Raw genomic sequence first — 20,758 nt, 5'->3', positions numbered from 1 at the left:
AGTGTGTCGAGTCACGACATGGATTGGTTAGCCTACAAAAAGAAAGAAGCCTTACACCCATAATCCTGTCACCATGAAACGACCCATCAACCCCGTTTCCTTGACCTGAAGGCCTGCCCCATGGTGCTTTTAAACTGCCTACTATATCTCTAAGTGTCTCCCTCTGTGAATTCTATTATATTTACTACAGTGCATAATAATTTCTTCCGGAGTATTACACCACTGACAAAGATTTGAAGAACTTTTCCCCATTAAATATAACTTCTGTATTCTATAGTAACGTCTCCCTTTAGTGTCTGAATTTGTATTCCTTCTGTCAGGTGTTAATCATGGCTGCTCTGAGACTTCGCTTCCCGTACCATAAGCTACTCTTATCACTTCATTATCATGGCCTTTTACAGCCTTCTTTGCTAATGTAACTGCTTGTTCATTTCCTTTAACCCCCATCTGAGCAGGGGCCCAACAAAACTGTGCAGCTATACTCATCCTTTGTAGTCTCAAGAGCATTATGCATATTTCTACCAAGAGATCTTCTCTGACAGTTTGTATTGATGACAAACGCCTGAGGGCTGCAGCTGAATCTGAACAAGTGACTTTCCATTGAAGACCAAGAATGACTGCGATAATCCCTCCAGAAAATATGGACAGTTTCAGTCTATAATGTCTGTACCAATTCCCACATGCCCATTATCAGGATTTTTAGATCCATCTGTAGATATTGTCAAATATATAAAAAAAGACTTCATAATCTTATGAATGTTATCTGTTTCTGACCAGTTCTTCTTTTCCTCAAGTAGCTGTAAACATGTGGATCTGAGAGAGTCTATGGAGGAACATTACTTAATACCACAGATGGACTGTAGTTGAACATTTTGTTTCTGTGCTCTTTTTATGTGAATTCCACGTGTCCTTTTCATCAAACTATAACCCTAAATATTTGAATTCTGACACTAGTTGTGTCCATACAGAAATAAATCTATGTTCTTTGGTGTTTTCTTTCATGTAAACAACATCTAGCATGATTTAGCAACTGAAACCCTGAAACCCCACTTGGATATAATGAAGCACTTACATCCCTCAATGAGTCATTTATTGTAATGTTGATAATGATCTGATGGTCTGATTACATTTCCTTGAGGAAATCCATTTTCTCTTTTAAACTCACCTGAGAAATCTGATCCCACTTTAACCCTGAATGTATGGTGTCTATCTAATACCCAATTATACACCTTTCCTCCAATACCAAGCTGACTTTAATTAGTAGCACTTCTTTCTACATAGTCATATGCTTTTTCAATATCTAAATATACAACTGCCATTATTTCTTTTATAAAAAGATTTTTTTTAACTTCATTAATCATCTTCACTATGGGATCAATAGTAGATCTACGTCTATGGAAACCACTTTGACGTGGACTTAGCAATCCTTCATTTCCGACTACCTATAATGATAATGCGTTTGTATGAGTATTTTATTCCTGTTATTTATTCCAGTTATTACCTCAAGTTGGTCCACTGCAGAGATGAGTGGAATCAAATTAGAAGAATATGGGAAGTCAATTTGTTCAGTATTTACATTTTTTATTCATCATTCCATCAGTTATATCCCCCTATAGGTGAAGGTCTAACAGCCTGACAGGCTAACACTGGGACACACAGGAGGCGGAAGCAAGGTTGTTTCTATTTTTATTTTTTATTTTTTTTACATTTTATTTTATTTATATAGCACCAATTCACAACAGAAGTTATCTCATTGCATTTTTCCTATAGAGCAGGTCTAGACTGTACTCTTTTTATATTATTTACAGAGACCCAACAAATCCCACCATGAGCAAGCAGTTGGCCACAATGGCAAGGAAAAACTTCCTTTGAGAGGCAGAAACCTCGAGCAGAACCGGAGTCAGGGTGGGCGGCCATCCGCCAGAGAGAGAGAGAGAGAGAGAGAGAGAGAATAGTAATAATGTAATTGTAGTGGTAATATTAATAAATAATAATAGGAATGACAGCTATAGGAAAAATAATGTCAGTATTAGTAACAGAGCCAATAACAACTGTAGTAGCAGTTGTCGAGCAGGAACACGGGGGGCAGCAGGTGGCCCACAACCACAGATCCAGACTCTGCAGCTCCGAAGGCAGAAATACCTGCTGAAAGCGACAGAAGGAGAGAGGAGAGAAACGACAAGTAGCCTGGCTGTTCAGACCAGAAGTGTATTTCTTCGCACCGGTCAACAAGCGATTCTGCTCCTCTGCTCTTTTCTAATCACAACAAAGAGCTGATCTATAATAACCTGATGAATTTATAACTTAAAGCTTTTTATGTGTTCCTGCGGGGTGTTGCTTCTTCTGCAACAATGAAGTTAAAAGGACCGCCTTGTGTGATGATCTGCGGGAGGGGCTCGTCTCTTTCTGTCTGTTTAGAGACAACTGACAAATATGTGGAATAAGTACTTAATTTAAAAAACACAATCACAAACAGCAGTGATCTGATTTCTAATAAATATAGTGGATGGGCAGCCCAATTAGTTAACATGGATGGCGAAAGGAAGCGGGCAGCGCTTCGGGGCACTTTGCGGCACTTCCGCTTCCTGTGTGTCCTCGCGTAATGCTAGCTAATGTTAACTTTACTGTAGCTGTCTGTCTAATGTCAAGCGCTGTGGGTTTTAATAGCATCCCTACAATGTACTGTACTGTACTCTTTGACTGGATTAAAATGTAAATATTTAGCTAATGTCTTATAGTGTAAGGATGATAGAAATTTCCTTTTACGGTAAGTGTTGCAATATAGGGCCCCTATAATTATTAAATGATGGGGAAAAAGGGTTATCTAAAGCTAGCTAGCCATATCCTAAAATTACCATAGATAACATTACATGAAACACCACCACACAAAGTAACCTAAATCTGTAGCTAATGTAAGTTATATGTTGTAAAATGAATTCATTACTCTATCACGAAAGATTCATCACTCATGACTGAGTCTGTCTCCATTTGACCATGTGGCTGGATGTTATCAATGTTATCAATAGCACCTTTAAGTGACATAGGAGTTCTCTGGACTACCTCTACCATCTCACAGACTTAGTAGCTGGTTTTTAGTTGGAAAATGCATAGGAGTCTTAAAGTCTCTTTTTTAGGCGTTTCTCCTAACTCAGCCAGTGAGGAGCTACTTTTAGTAGCTGTTGTTGTTTTGTGAATGCAGCCCCTGTTCATCACTACTTCTTCCTGACTGGTAGGTGGGAAAACACTTCTCTATGCCAAAGAGGCTTTAACAGTCCCACTTGCTAGACATGGCAGCAGTACCAAGAAAGCAAAAAGTGGACAGTGAATGCAGAGAGATTCCAGACATGATGGCAAAATGACAAGTATTTAAGGGAGTGTTAAATTACTCTGTAATCTCATTCGATCAAGAGTGCTTACATACTTGGAGTTTCCTGTCAGAAATCGATGCAAATTACGGGGACGTAATCTACCACTCAGGTGTGCGCTGGCTTAGTTGTGGGACAGTTCTGGAACGGTTGTAGTTGTGGAAATCTAAAATTGACCACTTTTTTGAAAGAAAAAGATCAGAGCCTTGTTGAACTGAAGTGAGCAACTCTGAATGGTTGGCCGACCACGCTTTTTTAGTTGATCCCACTGTCCATCTGAACATGTTGAACAAAAGCTTGCAAGGAAAAGATGGTGGCGCAAATGTGTGCATGAAATAATTTGTTGTGAAGTTTTGAATTTTTGAAAGGCAAATCAGTTATGCTAATGCTGCACACTTCTCAACTCAGTGGGAAATTATCTGAAGTTTACCAAACACTAACATTTCTGTGAATATGGGGAAATATGTGACTGTGCTCCCATCACTGATCGCAGAATGTAACCAGCACTTTCAAGATTTCACTGCCATTGAGAAGGATATTAAACCTTTTCCAAACCCCTGTAGAAATCTGTCTACAGGGGTTTGGAAATGTCCAGATTTCCCCAGATGAGGCTCCATGCCAAACGGATGCTCAGTTCATTTGGCTCTACATACATATTCTCATAACACTAAACAAGAGCAGACTGAGGTCCACGATAAATGACAGTCACCTCTATGATATACTTTGAATCTCCACTACAAGATTTACACCTGACAGTAATTCTTCAGTCCAAGGCCCAGGATCACTGTTCCCATTGGTAAACTGTGCTGATTTCATAGTGTTGCAACTCCTGCTATCTACCGTGCCAAAGGTGTAAGCACTGAATGGGTGATGCCCTGAAACGGAGCCAAACTTAGATACAGATTTGAACAATATATTGATTTATATGGGTCACCTAGATTGTTGATACTCTAACTAGAAGACAGTGTTGAAACTGCTGTTGAAAGAAAGTTTTGTTTTATCGTTTGTTCCACTGGGAAGGGTGAGGAGGTTATATTTTTGTATTGTGTACTTATCCATACCTAGGACAGTTGTTTTGCCTCTTAGAAAAGCTGGGAGGGCTGTAACACTGAGGGAAAGACACTAGGTCTTGGCCCTGTATGTATGCTGTTGTAAGGGGAGGGTTGTCTCTGAAAGTTTTAAGGGACAGAGTATGCTTTGGTCTCTGTCCTGAACCTGTGCTATTTTTAGTTACAATAATCAATAATTACAAGCCCATATCAAATCTGCCGTTAAAGTAAAATAATTGAAAAGGTTGTCTTCCTACAACTTAACAGTCTATATATTTACAGTGGTACGAACTTGGGTTCTGCAGCAGGACAATGATCCAAAACACACCAGCAAGTCCACCTCTGAATGGCTGAAGATGAACAAAATGAAGACTTTGAGGTGGCCTAGTCAAAGTCCTGACCTGAATCCTATTGAGATGCTGTGGCATGACCTTAAAAAGGCAGTTCATGCTCGAAAACCCTCCAATGTGGCTGAATTACAACAATTCTGCAAAGATGAGTGGGCCAAAATTCCTCCACAGTGCTGTAAAAGACTCATTGCAAGTTATTGCAAACGCTTGATTGCAGTTGTTGCTGCTAAGGGTGGAGCAACCAGTTATTAGGTTTAGGGAGCAATCCCTATTTCACACAGGGCCATGTAGGTTTGGATTTTGTTTTCCCTTAATTTAAAAACTGCATTTTGTGTTTACTTGTGTTATCTTTGACTAATATTCAAATTAGTTTGATGATCTGAAACATTTAAGTGCGACAAACATGCAAAGAAATAAGAAATCAGGAAGGGGGCAAACACTTTTTCACACCACTGTATATATGACTATATATGGCTTTTGTGTTTTACTACTTTGTTTGTTTCCCATGTATTTGGCATGTGGATGTTTTTGCTTTTGCAGCTGGAGAAGTTTAAATAATCCCTAAATGCAAATGCAGTTGCCAAGAATGCCTTCCCTACTACTGTATAAGCATCTCAAGTAATGTGTGGCTTAGTGGTTGTTTTTATTTAAAGTCATCATTTTCAATCATGATCAGCTGAGAAAAACAAATTATTGTTCCTCTATGAGTCACCCTTAACATATTATATGTCAATATATTGATGAGAATTAAAGAGAAAATAGATTAGACACCAGTTGGGGGAAGACATTGCATATCTTTATTCTGTTCTCTGTAGAACAAAGCTCAGAAAATATGCCCTCTGAAAAATATACAGATTTATTCACAAATGTTAAGTGATATTTATTTATGTATACAGGATACATGTCAATACAGATATTACATGAAACACTAGAGCAAAACTGTTGCCTCATGTCCATTTCCAGATTATTCATGTTATGTAGAACACACATGTTCACCCTTTGCCTATGATTACCCAACTATAAATTCACACTCAATTGGTTAGAGCATTGTTGTACTTATTGTATTAGAATCATTGTATAATGTATATACAAATGTTTCATGGTTACGGTTCAACATGTTGTGCATGTGGCTTCTATTGGATTCCTCTGTCAGAAGAATGTTAGCCATTTCTATTGCTGTTATGTTGGAGCCACATGGGAAAGCAATTTGCTAAATGGCAAACAGGGCAGACTAAAAAGTAACAAAATAATTACAGCAAAAAGTTTGAAAATTGTTTTAATCATTCACCAACATGATTTTCTATGATTTGAAGTACTTACCCTATAACTACTGGTGGAAGCGTAGTTGCAGTAGAGAAGTCTAGGCACCTGTCAGTTATTTTTGATGTAGTTATCATGGAGATTTTCATTAAAATTTGGCTGCAGGTTCCTAGCCCGCACGCATACAGCCTACCGCAGCTAAGCTGTATTCACATTATCCCTGAAAAACAACTTTTGTTGCGCAGCTCCTGCATTATTGTGTACGTGGTGTGTGTTTTTTCTATTCTGCACTGCTGACAGTTCAAATATTTGGATTTTGACCCAGAGCTGCGGGAGCATTTGTGAGTGCAGCCAGTGGCTGAGGGCTACTGCTTGTGCTGTGATTAAAGTTAAATGAAAGAGTAACTTTAATCAGACTGAAAAGCAGTGTGTGATTGTTCTTTGTGGTTAAAAGTTTGAGGTCTGTTGGACCTCTGACCACACCCAGCATCACTGGGTTAGAAGTGTGCTGCACCTGTAACCACACCCAATTGTTCTTCAGGATGTATTAACCTAAGTACACTTCTACATCACAGCAGTAAGGTTAAAAGTTAAACCAGTGCTGTTATGTTACTCTTTGATAAGATGTGCTTGTGAATGTAACTATACAATAAAAATCATCATCACATTAAGACCAAAATAAAAACATTTTTTGGCCAAATATCAGCCTTCAGAATCAGCTACCAGGTTTGATCCAGAAACACAGTTTGAGTCTCTGTAGTGATACAACTTCTGCAACATTGACATTGTAGCTTGCTGGTCTTTGCAAAAGTAATTTTATCTGGTAATCAGAACTGATCATGATAGGTTATAACATTTTCTATTAAGGCACACATATTCACCATTAACTAGTTGCTTATTAGCATGCATATTAGTAGCATATTAGCCTTTTATTAGTCATTATAAAGCACTTATTCTGCATGACCATATTCTACAACTATTAGGCCATTAACTAAGAGTTTTCCCTCAATAACCTCCTAATTACTGCTTATTGATAGTAAGTAAGGAAGCTGTTGTAAATTAATTACAATCTTAATATGCTTTGCTCAGTATGGGCCTTATAAGCTGGTAGTACCACAAGAATAGTCATTCTGCCTTAATAACACTTAATAAATATGGTCTATTCTTTTGTAACAACACTCAAAACTACAAGTGTTAATAGTGTCCAAATAACTCTAAATTAAGTCTTTCCAACTCCTAATAAGCAGCTAGTTAATGGTGAATATGTGTACCTTAATATAAAGTGTTACCGAATTTGCAAATAAGTAGAAACAAAAACACTAAGTATTTGCAAATTGCTTGTTGTCAATAAGTTACAGTAGCTCCCACAGTCTCCCTCACTCTCCTCAATAATCCTGCATTTGCAGCACAACACCCAGGTTTTTCAAGTATAATGTGAACACGACTTCAGGCTAGACAGAGCAAGATTCCTTTGCATGTGATTATAGGCAGTACCAGAAGCTACACTGGTTCCGGACCATGACCATGGTCTTTCCCCAACGATAACCAAGTAGTTCTTTAACCACATGACAGCAATGATTCTCTAAGCTTAACTAAGTCATTTTAAAAACTAAAATCATGATGTTTCACCACTAACCAAGTCATTTTTTGTAACAATTGTTGATTTGTAACAGTTTTGGCAGACACTGACAAACAATGTTGTCCTGCTGATAGAGGTGTCAGAAAACACTTAATTGTTGTATAGTTTGGTGACCTTGTTTGGCTGGCAAGTTGAATTTCTATTCTTCGTGCCAGAGATGAACTGTTTAAAAATGTATGGTTTTTGGATAGCATATTCATTGTGGCCAATGAGGATACACCCCGTTTAGATTAACACATTAAGTTAACACTGTTTGCTGCTGGTTAACCTAAACACGGAAACTTGCATATCAAAGTGACAATTGTGGGATGGCTTTGCCAGGTTGAGTGTATCCACTAATTGCAATGCCACCATTCAAACAAATTATATTTGATCCTACATTCTGGTGTGATAAAGCCTTTATGCTGCATTCATGTCATATCAGAGCTACTGTAAGTACCAGTTTCAACTTGTGGATATCATTCTCATCAACATCCGGGTCATAATCACAACCAGCAATTTCCACCAAGTGCCTGAAAAAGCAAACAACTTTGGATGCCTCACGTCACCCAAAGTCCGTCATTCAATGTAACTAAACCCAAATTTAATGAATATAATGCTATGTTGTCAATGCACAGTATTTTAATCCCTCATACTATCAATTCTGCATACATACAACCATCTTGAGTTGTCCTGTGACCCTAACGCTCGCAAGACTCTTTCTAATCTCTACCGTCTATCACATATGAGATGACACAACATTAGCATGCTTCAGTCTGACACGTGCAGATGCAAAGAGCAACTTTAGTTAGGGCTGCCAATTAAGGTTTTGGTTACACCTGTCTTAAACTATGTTTAAAATTGTATGTACACCTGTCAACACAGTGACATGATGCAAATATTCCTATAGACATCCCCAACTTATGTACAGTACAACTCTTACTAAAGGAGCTCAGGACCGTTTGAAAGAGACAACATCCAATACACCATAAAGGTTCTTGGACTAGGCCATGCCATGCAGATTTACTGCTTGTTAATGTGGCTCCATTAATGGTTTTATTTGACTCTGCTATTCAGAATGACAATGACACAATGACTGGATAGTCTGGTTTAAAGTGCTTTGATGGTGGATGATGAGTTGGTTATGTAGTAAAGATTCTGGTGGTGGGGGAATCTTTGGTCATCTTGACCAGGTTTCAGCCTGTCAGAAATACCTCAGTCTTAAAGTTAATTTTACACCATTGATTTGCAAAGATGCAAAGAAAGCAAGCCCAAAGTATTTTTATATCAACAATCTTAGTCAGTGATTTTATTTGTAACTGGAGTCATTAAAATTATAATTTAATATTTTAAATCAAACAATATTGCTACTCAATCCCAAAACTGTATGTCACTTGTTTTGGTAAAATGGTACTCTGCAGGAGAAATGTTACATCTTGGATTTATAGTGATGACAACTGAACTAACCATCAAAGCTGATGGACAATGTTTCCCAAATGTCGAGTTTTTAATGTCGACATATTATCTGCCCAGTGAGTTCACCAGTGTTTTTGTTGCTGCTGTTTACTTTCCTCCAGACGCAAATTCAAAAAATGCACTACAGAAACTGTATGAGGTCATCAGCATTCACATGACAAAACAACCGGGTGGTGTTTTTATTGTAGCTGGTGATTTTAAGAGCCTCAGAACTATTTTACCTAAATTCCACCAGCATGTCCACACCCCCATCAGGGGAAGTAATACCCTGGATCATGTTTATACCATAGGTTTATAGAAACATTTCTGGCAGCTACAAAGCTCTCCCCGCCCCCATTTTGGTCATTTTGGTCCATATTTCCCTGCTTCTCCTGCCTACTTACACCCGGCTGATAAAAAGGGTCAAACCATCAGTAAAAACAGTTAAAGTGTGGACAGATGAAGCTACAGCAGCTCTACAGGACTGTTTTGAGTGCACAGACTGGCTCATGTTCAGAGATGGAATATACATCAACAGTGACATCATACATCAGCAAATGTGTTGATGATGTGGTGATCACAAAGACAATAAAATCATTCCACCAACCAGAAAGCCTGGATGAATGGAGAGGTGAGGGCTCTACTCAGAGCCAAAAAAGCTGCTTTTCGGTCAGGAGACAAGGAAGCTTACAACACCACTAGAGCGAGACTGAAAGCTGGCATCAAGGAGGGAAAGCGGATACATCAGGAGAGACTGGAGAGAGACCTCAACACCAAAGATATGTGGCAGGCAATCAAAAACATCACAGGCTACAAAAGCAGGAGCGCCCCCATCATGTGTGAGGCCCCGTTACCAGATGAGCTAAACACATTTTATGATCTCCCCAACAAAGCGTCAGCTGTAAAGTCCACTCTGCCTAAAGAAGACCGGCCACTGTCAGTATCCACAGCGGATGTGAGAAGAATCCTGCTGAGAGTGAATATGAGTAAAGCTGCTGGGCCTGAGAACATGTGCCAACCAGCTAGTTGATGTCATTACTGACATTTTTAACACATCACTGTCTCAGCTCAGAAACGGTTGTATTTCTTAAGGAAACTTAACAGGCAAAATTCCTGTGCCAAGTTCTGACTGGAAACATCACAAGCTGGCATGGGATGTGCATGGCCCAGGACCGGAGGGCTCTGCAGCAGGTGATTAAAACCACTCAGAAGATCACTGGTACAAACCAACTGAGCATCAGTGATATCGGAGAGGTGAGGTGCCTGCACTGAGCCCAGAGGATACTAAAGGACAGTACCCCCACCCAGCCACAGCCTGTTCACCCTGCTGCCGTCTGGCAAGAGATACAGAAGTCTCCGCTGCCGTACCACCAGACTACAGAGCAGTTTTTTTCCTCAGGCTGACTCCTCAACTCCACTTCATCGTCCACACTCCACCATAAATAAATGACATGGAACTTTCTGTTTTGCACATTATCATACCACTACCTTTGTATAATATATGTATATAAGTAACTGTATATATTGTTTTTGTTTTAATTTTAATTCTATGCTAATTTAAAATATCTGTTTATATGTTTTGTGTGTGTGTAGTGTGAAGGGGGCTACAACTTTGATTTCATTGTGCAGCCCTGTGTTGTAGAATGCCAAATAAATGTCCCTTGAACCTTGAACTATCTCCATGACAACAGAGCAAACGCCATCCACTGATGAAGGCCATGAGATGTAGCTGAAAGCTCTGAAGGAAATGTAATAAGTGGACCTTGGAACCTTTTACCTTTTCGATGCAGAAAAAGAAAACGCTTTTTGGTGTCAATTTGTTCAGAATCTGGGTGCACTTGAGTAAATTTTTATGATTTTTTTTAGACTGCTGAACGTCATACGATATACTTGCAGCTGAGCCTGTACTAAAGGAATAGATATCAGTATTGAAAGTTTGATAGTAGCAAAGTTCACTGTATACCAAATTGTTAACCTGGGCTGGCATCCCATAAGGATAAATCATTTGCCCTAATATTTTTGACCCTCTACTAGCAGGGCCCAAAGAAGGTGATGTCAGTCCATCAGTCAATCCATCCACCACTTTAGTCCAGAGCAAGATACCACAACAACAACTACTGGCCAGATGACAATGAAATTTGGTAAAGATATTTATAGTCACTTGCTTATGCTTTCCTTCTTGACCTTTTCTTTTAGTGCCATTGTCAAATGTCACTAAAAAGAAAATGCCATTGTCATTATTTTCCTTTAAACAGATTTGTGTTCCATAACAAAGTATGAAACATCAACATCTAATGGATAGGTTGCCATGAGTACATTCATGCTCCTCAGACACAAACCATTTCTGAAGCGCTTTGAGTAGTCAGAAAGACTAGAAAGGCGCTATATAAGTACAGTCCATTTACCATTTACCATTCTGTAAACGTCCCTCTAGCTCCACCCCAAAATGTCAACTTTGCATATAGGATGTCTCATAATCTATCTGATAGACTGCCATAGACAATGACCTCATAGCCTTTCCTTGTGAGCCAACACTCATACCAAACATTGCACTTTTAGCCCAACTTCTTTTAAGGCTTTAAGAACTGAAAATTTGTCATTATGTGGTTTATTCCTTCTTTGAACAGAAGCTATTGGGGACATACAGTCTTCCTTGTCTTCAATTAGTAATTATTGCCACAAAGAAGCCAATTCAAAATTAAGCAGTATCTGTGCAGTAAGATAATTTGGATTAAAGTATGTCATTGAATAAGCTGGATAAATCCATACAGCAGATGAGATCCTTTGTTGCTGCAGCGTGCTGGTTTAGCTGGTGTCACCGAGAATGGCCAGTATGGAGCTGGCCTGCGAGGCAAGTTTACTGCTGCTATGATCTGTCAGTTTACTGAGGCTTTCCTTCATATTCACAGAGTTCAACTCCTCCTTCATCACACCTAGAGCAGACAAGGATGGAAAGAAGAAGAGGGAGAAGTGTGAGATGGATTGCGATTAGTAGTGGAAGTAAAAGTGTGCAGATTGGACTTTTCCACCTGTCTTTTAAAATGAGGAACATAAGATGAGCTGCTTTTTCCTTGAGAGCACAATAGAAGAAATAAACACACACATGCAGTGAGGACTGATGATCATTATTTAATGCATTAGTTCAACAGGCTATAGAAAAAACCAGTGTCTCAAAACTCTTGTAGCACGTCTACTTCCACTGGACCTAAAGTGGCAACATCACAGCTGACTGCTGAAGCTGCTTAAATTTTTAAACTCTAGTCCTTCTAATGGCCACTGGATGCTGACTCCAAAGAGACATCAACTGTACTGAAATATATGTAAAAAGTCCCAACTTCTCTCTCAAGACACAAAGAGAAATATTATTGTCTCAATAGTTAGTTTCAATACCTCTAAATGTGTCTTTGTGACCATTTTACGAATCATAGCTTCATTATTTAGATATTAAAGTTGAAAGAGAAGTGTGGTGGCTGCGGCTTGCTTGTCCCTTCTCAGCTTCACCCAGACTTCTGTAAATCGAGGTCCATGTTGTTAAACATCCATTCAGAAACCTGTGGGTGATACCAGTGACTATACATCTGCCTTTTTCTGCAGCCTATGACTGGATCACACCAAGGCTCCATTTTAGAGTCACTCAGTTCTAAGAGAAGACTAATATACATTGACCTTCAGTCCTGGGCTTTGGATAGATGATTATAGCTGTTTCTTTTAACTGGGAACTCGCTCGACCCCAATCCAAATGATATCCAAGGTACCATAGCACCGTAACACATATTTTTCTTTTTATTTATTTTGGCTGATGAGACCACTTCTCATGGTACAGACCACAATGGATCCTCTCTAGAAGCAAGCATTGTTTCTAAAATAAATGCTGATAGCCAAAGAAACAGGGACTTCCAGTCCAAGCTTTCAGCAAGATAAAAAAAATCTTGTTCTTAATAATTAAAGGTGGGGTATGCAATTCTAATCCAAAACACGTCTTTTGGTCAGATTCAGTGAATATCTCCTCACGGTCCGCTAGCTGTCCGTTCAGTGTGTGTGCTGTTTGAACACAGCCCTGGCTCTGTGAATGGGAAACTAACAAAGAGGCTCGGACCGAGACACACAACACTGTTCCAGCCATGATTTGTGTGTCAGGTGACGTTAAATGACTTGCCCACGGACATTCAGCTGACTTTCTAGTTTGCTAAGATATGCTGTTGTTGTGATGTTAGCTATAGCAGCAGGAGAGTTGTGAGTATCGCTGTCTGGAGCTGCTGTGCTGGCTCTGGGAGACGTCTTGTCCTCTCTGGCTGTTAGCTTAGCAGCAGCAACTGTAGGGACAGTTTGCTAACCCACAACCTAGCTAACGCTAGTTATATTACTTGCTGTGTCGTTGTTCGCTCTGAATCATGGTATTTGATTTCTCCAGAATCGCATACCCCACCTTTAATGTCCCCTACCTGCTGTGTCACAACAAATATTCTTTGATAGTTTTTCTCACACTCTAAAACATCTTGAAATTTGCGGTGGAACAGAATTTCTGTGAATGCGTGTTGTAAAAACAAACACCTACTGGAGTTAGCCAGGCTGCAGATGAGACCTAAAGCACTGAACTTGACTTCGACTGCCCCTACAGGATCCTCCAACATCTTCTTCAGCATGGGCAACAGCTCCGCGTCCATAAATGGATTCTTCATAGACTCTGTAGTGTTCACACACACCCACAAACACACACAAACATATGGCAAACACACATGTAAATGCATTTCTAAATGTACATGATTTCATTCAAAATCTGAAGATGTCATTTCATATACCTTAACTGATTTGTCTTGTGTCATGAAATAAACCGAACTAGTTAGTAGTTAGAAGTGGTTAGTCTTGTGTATTCCTTGGTGCAGCACATTGATTGCACCTGGCTGCACTTAGCACAGCTAGCTTTTGCAATGCTTTTGTGTTCTCTTGATGCTATTACATCACAATAGTGAACGTACAGCCTGTTGGGCATTATCCATGTTTCACAGTGTTTATTTTTTGTCTTGAGCTAATAATAAACCCTGGTTAGCTGGAGGTGCAGCTGTCCAACCACTGCAGTGCTGATTACTACTCACACACCGCTCGTCTTTCTTCCTTTCTTCCTCTTCACGTCTACACTGGAATCAAACAACTTACATACAACCTTGCCTGACTTCTTTTTTGGCTGAAACGTATATATCGTGTATATGGTTCTTATGAATTGCCTTGTTTAGACAGTTAAAAGCTAAAACTTAATTTAATTAATGAATTAATTAAACTGAATTCAAAATTGCATTTCTTCCATATCTATACATTATACACATGATGTACTGTGCAAAGCATGTGAAGTTACACAAAACCTCAAATAACAACTAAAACTCACCAGGGATTAAACAGCAGAATGGTATAGAAGTTCAACAAGATGCGAATAAAGTCAGGAACAACAAAGCCATGTGTGTTATAATACCAACATGGCACCCAGAGTAAAGATAACAGAGGAATCCAACAGCCATAAACTGTATGTTTGAGCCAGGCGAGCCATTCACGACCAGAACTGAAAACACTATAGAGCAGCTTTACCAAGTTCAACACAACAAGAAACCAAATGGAAAGTTTGTTTGTGCTGAACACTGACTTGGCATCAATAGGCGACTCCTGACAGTACAGACAGGCTTATGCATCATACATACACCAAATCATCTCAACAACCCCGTGAATGACAAATCCAGCTCTGTATTTCACTCTGTGTGTGTATTTGTTGCAGTGAGAAAGAATGACGGCCGAGGTGAGCAGTGTTCCACTGTTCCTTGTGGGACGGAACCCAATGTTTGAACAAGGAAATAGAGATGATAAACTCTAAAAAAAGAAACAACGTAGGAGCAATTAACAGTTATTGATGACATTTCTAAGAGCTGATACCAAGACCACCAACACAGTTTGGTTACAAATTCACAATTTTGAGTTTCCTGTAACTTTAAAAATGTAAACATTATGTTTACTGTGGTTAGAAAAAAAACTCTTACTAAGTCAGTACAAAGTATATTGCCGTATTGGAACTGCATAAACTGGGTATGACAGGAAAGCTGAGACTCTTGTGGATCCAATGAGCCCAACTGTATTCATGTGTGCTGATGTTAGTCCCCATAGTAGACATTTCATTGTAGTGAGACTATTTTTTGAAACTTGACCTCACTGTATAAAATGACCTGTTGTGACCTTGAGGATAATCACAGCCTCATGAAACTTTACAACCACAAACTAGAGACTCAGGGCATTCAGAGGATGGCTGGCTTCCCCAGGTATATTCACAATAAGAGGGTTTCGGAGCAATTGCTCGCCATCCAATTGCCGAAAAATGCAATTCTTACAGAAATCTCCAAATGTCTAAAGTTTTTGACACCAAATCACAGCATGAATTTTTCTATGGTGTCCCTCAAGGTCTTGGTGTCTTAATGTGATATTTTGGAGGGATTTTGACCATTGGTTAAATATTGCACCAAATCCGTGTAACAAATGGTAACAACCCAAAAAACTGCTGCAACAACTTATGAGACATAATTGAGCATGGGAATGGCCGTCATACACTTCCATCATAATGTTCTAAGCCCTTATACACTCTAAACTTTCAAATTTTGAATAGGTGCCTAACCAAAACACAATGTTTATTACAGATTGCTTTCAGATGATGTACACCACTTCTACGTGGCATATACTGTTGACCTGCTATCTCCCCATAAAGATCCCCTGTCCCCACCTAAAAAAGACAAAAATGGGTCTATGGTAGGGAGGGGTGGAGTGGAAGAGGTTAACAGTTAAAGCTGTGGTCCTCTGACATGAGGGGTCTATGGAGTGACTTTGGGGCCCGTATTTATCAAGCATCTCAAAGTGGTAAAATCCGTCCTAACTGGCCAACCATTCTCAGAGTGACCCATTTTCGGTCCTACTTCTAGGCTGAGGAGTGACAACATTCTCCTCCTTCGGGATTTAGAAGAGCTGCAGAGCAGTCACATTTAGAGAGAGAGAGTTATTAACATTTAGTTCCAGTCAAACTTTCTAGGAGTGATTCTGACATGCTTGATAAATTCAGGCCCAGAACTTTTGACTTAACATTGACATAAATTGCTTTACCAATGTCAACGGCAGATGCTATCGCCAGGGAAACCAGGGCCTCGTTCTGCATGATGACATGCTCACTTGTTGCCATGGAGATAAGGTGCCGAACCCCATCTGCTTTGGTTACAGCATGGACAACTTCCTGTGAAGAGACGAAATCAGCCCATTACAGATGTTCAGTGTGTGTGTGTGTGTGTGTGTGTCATACTGTCATTATGTTAAACTCCAACAAACTGGGTACAAAAGAAAGAAATTGTATGTTTTAGCTCAAACTTGTGCTAACTTTCGGATCAGAATAAACTGGCTCACAGGACTGCGGCTGTGTCTGATGAGGGCAGCCAATAGGCGACTGGCTTCTCCTCGGACTCCTGCATGGTCTTTGGCTTCACACCACTCCATGATCCGAGCCAGCAGCACAGCATCTCGACCCAGCACCAGGGCTGCCTCCTCTGACACACAGAGCATAGCAGAGAAAAGGACAAATATATTTAACAATTTTAACAGAAAAGTGTCAAATCACAACAAAAGCAACTAGGAAATATGGCCACAAGTTGCCACCGAGTTGTACAGGGGAAAAAACCCCAGTCTTACAACCTTGGCCTCTGGGAACTTGTGATGGGCATTTTTCACTATTTTCTGGCATTTTACAGACCAAATGATTAATCGATTAAATGAGAAAATAACAGGCTTGGGAGAATGTAAATGGAGCTGGGGGAATGGAAAAATGAATACAAAATGTGAAGGTAATGCTTCTAACTGAGGCTTTCAACTGTTCAAAGTGGGACGCACGGCGTCCTTCCCAACTGGCCAGCCCTCTCTGGAGGGTCTGGGTGAGGCCACCCACAAGTCCTCTTAAGCAAGGGAGGAATAATAATTATTAAAAGATGAGACTGAGATGACCAAAAAGAGAGAAATAGTAGGGGAAATAATGGAAGAATGATGGTAATAATGATAATAACAATCAGAATTTCAATGTTTGTATGTTGTGTTGTGTTAACCTATGTTTATCTGTCTGTTGTGTCTGTTAGATACCTAGTGATCAAGTTGACATTTTGGCCATTCAATCTGAACTTTCCTGTGCCGAAATAGAAAATTTAGTCTGATTGTAGCGCTAATATGACAAAGGGGAAATCACATCTGGGACTACTATTAAGTCTTCTTCTTTTCCTTTCGGCTGTTCCCTTTCAGGGGTCGCCACAGCGAATCATGTGCCTCCATCTAACCCTGTCCTCTGCGTCCTCTTCACTCACACCCATTAACTTCATGTCCTCTCTCACTACATCCATAAATCTCCTCTTTGGTCTTCCTCTAGACCTCCTGCCTGGCAGCTCCAACCTCAGCATCCTTCTACCAATATATTCACAGTCTCTCCTCTGAACATGTCCAAACCACCTCAATCTGGCCTCTCTGACTTTATCTCTGAAACATCTAACATGAGCTGTCCCTCTGATGTACTCATTCCTGATCCTGTCCGTCCTCGTCACTCCCAAAGAGAACCTCGACATCTTAAGCTCTGCTACCTCCAGCTCTGCCTCTTGTCTTTTCTTCAGTGCCACTGTCTCTAAGCTGTACAACATCGCTGGTCTCACCACCGTCTTCAACACCTTTCCTTTCATTCTTGCTGATACTCTTTTATCACACAACACACCTGACACTTTTCTCCACCCGTTCCAACCTGCTTGCACTCGCCTCTTCACCTCTTTTCCACAGTCTCCATCGCTCTGAACTGTTGACCCTAAGTACTTAAAGTCCTGCACCTTCTTCACCTCTGCTCCCTGTAACCTCACCGTTCCACCTGGGTCCCTCTCATTGACACGCATGTATTCTGTCTTACTGCGGCTAATCTTCATTCCTCTGTTTTCCAGAGCAGACCTCCATCTCTCTAGATTTTCCTCCACCTGCTCCCTGCTCTCACTACAAATCACAATGTCATCCGCAAACATCACAGTCCATGGAGATTCCTGTCTAACCTCATCTGTCAGCCCGTCCATCACCAGAGCAAACAAGAAGGGGCTCAGAGCTGATCCTTGATGCAGACCCACCTCCACCTTGCACCACTCTAACATACTTCTCTGCCACTCCAGACTTCCTCATACAATATCACAGCTCCTCTCTCAGCACCCTGTCATACGCTTTCTCTACATCTACGAAGACACAATGCAACTCCCTATGACCTTCTCTGTACTTCTCCATCAGCATCCTCAAAGCAAATACTGCATCTGTTGTACTCTTTCTAGGCATGAAACCATATTGCTGCTCACAAATGCTCACCTCTGCCCTTAGCCTAGCTTCCACTACTCTTTCCCACAACTTCATTGTATGGCTCATCAGCTTTATTCCTCTGTAGTTGTCACAGCTCTGCACATCTCCCATGTTCTTAAAAATTGGCACCAGTACACTTCTCCTCCATTCCTCGGGCATCCTCTCACTCTCCAAGATCTTGTTAAACAAACTAGTCAGAAACTCTACTGCCACCTCTCCTAGACACTTCCATACCTCCACAGGTATGTCATCAGGACCAACTGCCTTTCCACTCTTCATCCTCTTCAATGTACTCCTCACTTCACTCTTGCTAATCTTTGCTACTTCCTGCTCCACACCAGTCACTTCTTCTACTCTTCTTTCCCTTTCATTTTCCTCATTCATCAACTCTTCAAAGTACTCCTTCCATCTTCCCATCACACTCCTGGCACCTGTCAATACATTTCCATCCTTATCTTTAATCACCCTAACCTGCTGCACATCCTTCCCATCTCTATCTCTTTGTCTGGCCAACCTGTACAAATCCACCTCTCCCTCTTTAGTGTCCAACCTAGCATACAAGTCCTCATATGCTCTTTGTTTGGCCTTTGCCACCTCTACTTTCACCTTACGCTGCATCTCCCTGTACTCCTGTCTACTCTCTTCAGTCCTCTCAGTGTCCCACTTCTTCTTAGCTAACCTCTTTCTCTGTATACACTCCTGCACTTCCTCGTTCCACCACCAAGTCTCCTTGTCCGCTTTCCTCTTTCCAGATGACACACCGACTACCCTCCTACCTGTCTCCCTGATCACACTAGCTGTAGTGGTCCAGTCATCTGGGAGCACTTCCTGACTACCCAGAGTCTGTCTCAGCTCCTCCCTGAAAACCACACGACATTCTTCCTTTTTCAACTTCCACCACTTCGTCCTCTGCTCTGCTTTTGTCCTCTTCATCTTCCTTTTACACACTACCATCCTGTGTTGTCTGGCTACACTCTCCCCTACCACTACTTTGCAGTCACTGGTCTCTTTCAGATTACAAAGATGTAATCCACCTGAGTGCTTCTACCTCCGCTCTTATATGTCACCCTATGTTCCTGCCTCTTCTGGAAGAAAGTGTTCACTACAGCCATTTCCATCCTCTTTGCAAAGTCTACCACCATCTGTCCTTCTGCGTTCCTGTCCTGAAGACCAAACCTGCCCATCACATTCTCATCACCTCTGTTCCCTTCACCTACATGCCCATTGAAATCTGCACCAATCACCACTCTCTCACCTCTGGGGATGCTCTGCATCACTTCATCTAACTCACTCCAGAATTTCTCCTTCTCTTCTAACTCACATCCTACCTGTGGGGCATAACCACTCACAACATTGAACATCACCCCTTCAATTTCCAGCTTCAGACTCATCAACCTGTCTGATACTCTTTTCACCTCTAGAACATTCCTCACAAACTCCTCTTTCAGGATAACTCCTACTCCGTTTCTCTTCCTATCTGACCCATGGTAGAACAACTTGAACCCTGCTCCTAAGCTTCTAGCCTTGCTACCTTTCCACCTGGTCTCCTGGACACACAGTATGTCCACCTTCCTTCTCTGCATCATGTCAATCAACTCTCTAGCCTTCCCTGTCATAGTCATTCAAAGTCCCTACTGTCAGTCCTACATTCTTAGCTTTCCTCTTCTCTCTCTCTGCCTACGAACACACCTTCCTCCTCTCCTTCTTCGTCTTTGACCAACAGTAGTCCAATTTCCACCGGTACCCTGTAGGTCAACAGCACCGGTGGCGGCCGTTGTTAACCCGGCCCCGACCGATCCGGTATGGAAGTCATTTTCACGATTCGCATTTTTAATTTGGCATGTGTTTTACGTCGAATGCCCTTCCTGACACAACCCTCTGCATTTATCCAGACTTGGGACTGGCACAAGAAGACACTGGCTGGTGCCCCCTTGCGGTTGCATTTGGGACTACTAATAAGTACTGAATGCAATTCGTTTCATGCATGAATATAAGTCCTTAAACTTTAAAACAGTTATACAGTTAGAGAGTTATGCTCACCTTGTCCATCCACCATCATGCGTAGTGTACCCAGCAGTTTGAACTGAACTGGCGGCATGTCGGAGCGCAGCAGGGTCTTTATCCTCTCAGTCACCCCGTCCTCCAGCATCCGCACTTTGTTGGTGGCTGGAAGACACAAAGATTATACTGATGCACCAAGTGTCTCAATGTAAGTGGTGTGTGTGTGTGTTTGCATGTGCTGCTCAGTGTGGTTTATAATACATTTAACACAATTTTAGCATCCTGTCA

General features: G+C 40.9%; 1 protein-coding gene across 3 annotated transcripts in view; it reads right to left on the bottom strand.

Moving 5' to 3' along the window:
* Nucleotides 1-11,690: 11,690 nt before the first annotated feature.
* The window catches only part of si:dkey-191g9.5 (rap1 GTPase-GDP dissociation stimulator 1), a 29,320-nt gene continuing 20,252 nt past the window's right edge, over nt 11,691-20,758 (bottom strand). For all 3 annotated transcript variants that reach the window (XM_044213049.1, XM_044213047.1, XM_044213048.1), the window contains 5 exons: nt 20,510-20,635; nt 16,517-16,656; nt 16,223-16,349; nt 13,653-13,781; nt 11,691-12,030 (listed from right to left, as the gene is read on the bottom strand). In XM_044213049.1, the coding sequence (XP_044068984.1) occupies nt 11,903-12,030; nt 13,653-13,781; nt 16,223-16,349; nt 16,517-16,656; nt 20,510-20,635 (650 nt within the window). In that variant the 3' untranslated portion in view covers nt 11,691-11,902. The remainder of the gene's footprint in view (nt 12,031-13,652; nt 13,782-16,222; nt 16,350-16,516; nt 16,657-20,509; nt 20,636-20,758) is intronic.

The sequence above is a fragment of the Siniperca chuatsi genome, linkage group LG11, assembly GCF_020085105.1.
Source record: "Siniperca chuatsi isolate FFG_IHB_CAS linkage group LG11, ASM2008510v1, whole genome shotgun sequence".
Taxonomy (NCBI): domain Eukaryota; kingdom Metazoa; phylum Chordata; class Actinopteri; order Centrarchiformes; family Sinipercidae; genus Siniperca; species Siniperca chuatsi.
The sequence above is the reverse complement of the archived record's forward strand: the minus strand, read 5'-3'. Positions and strand labels throughout refer to the sequence as shown.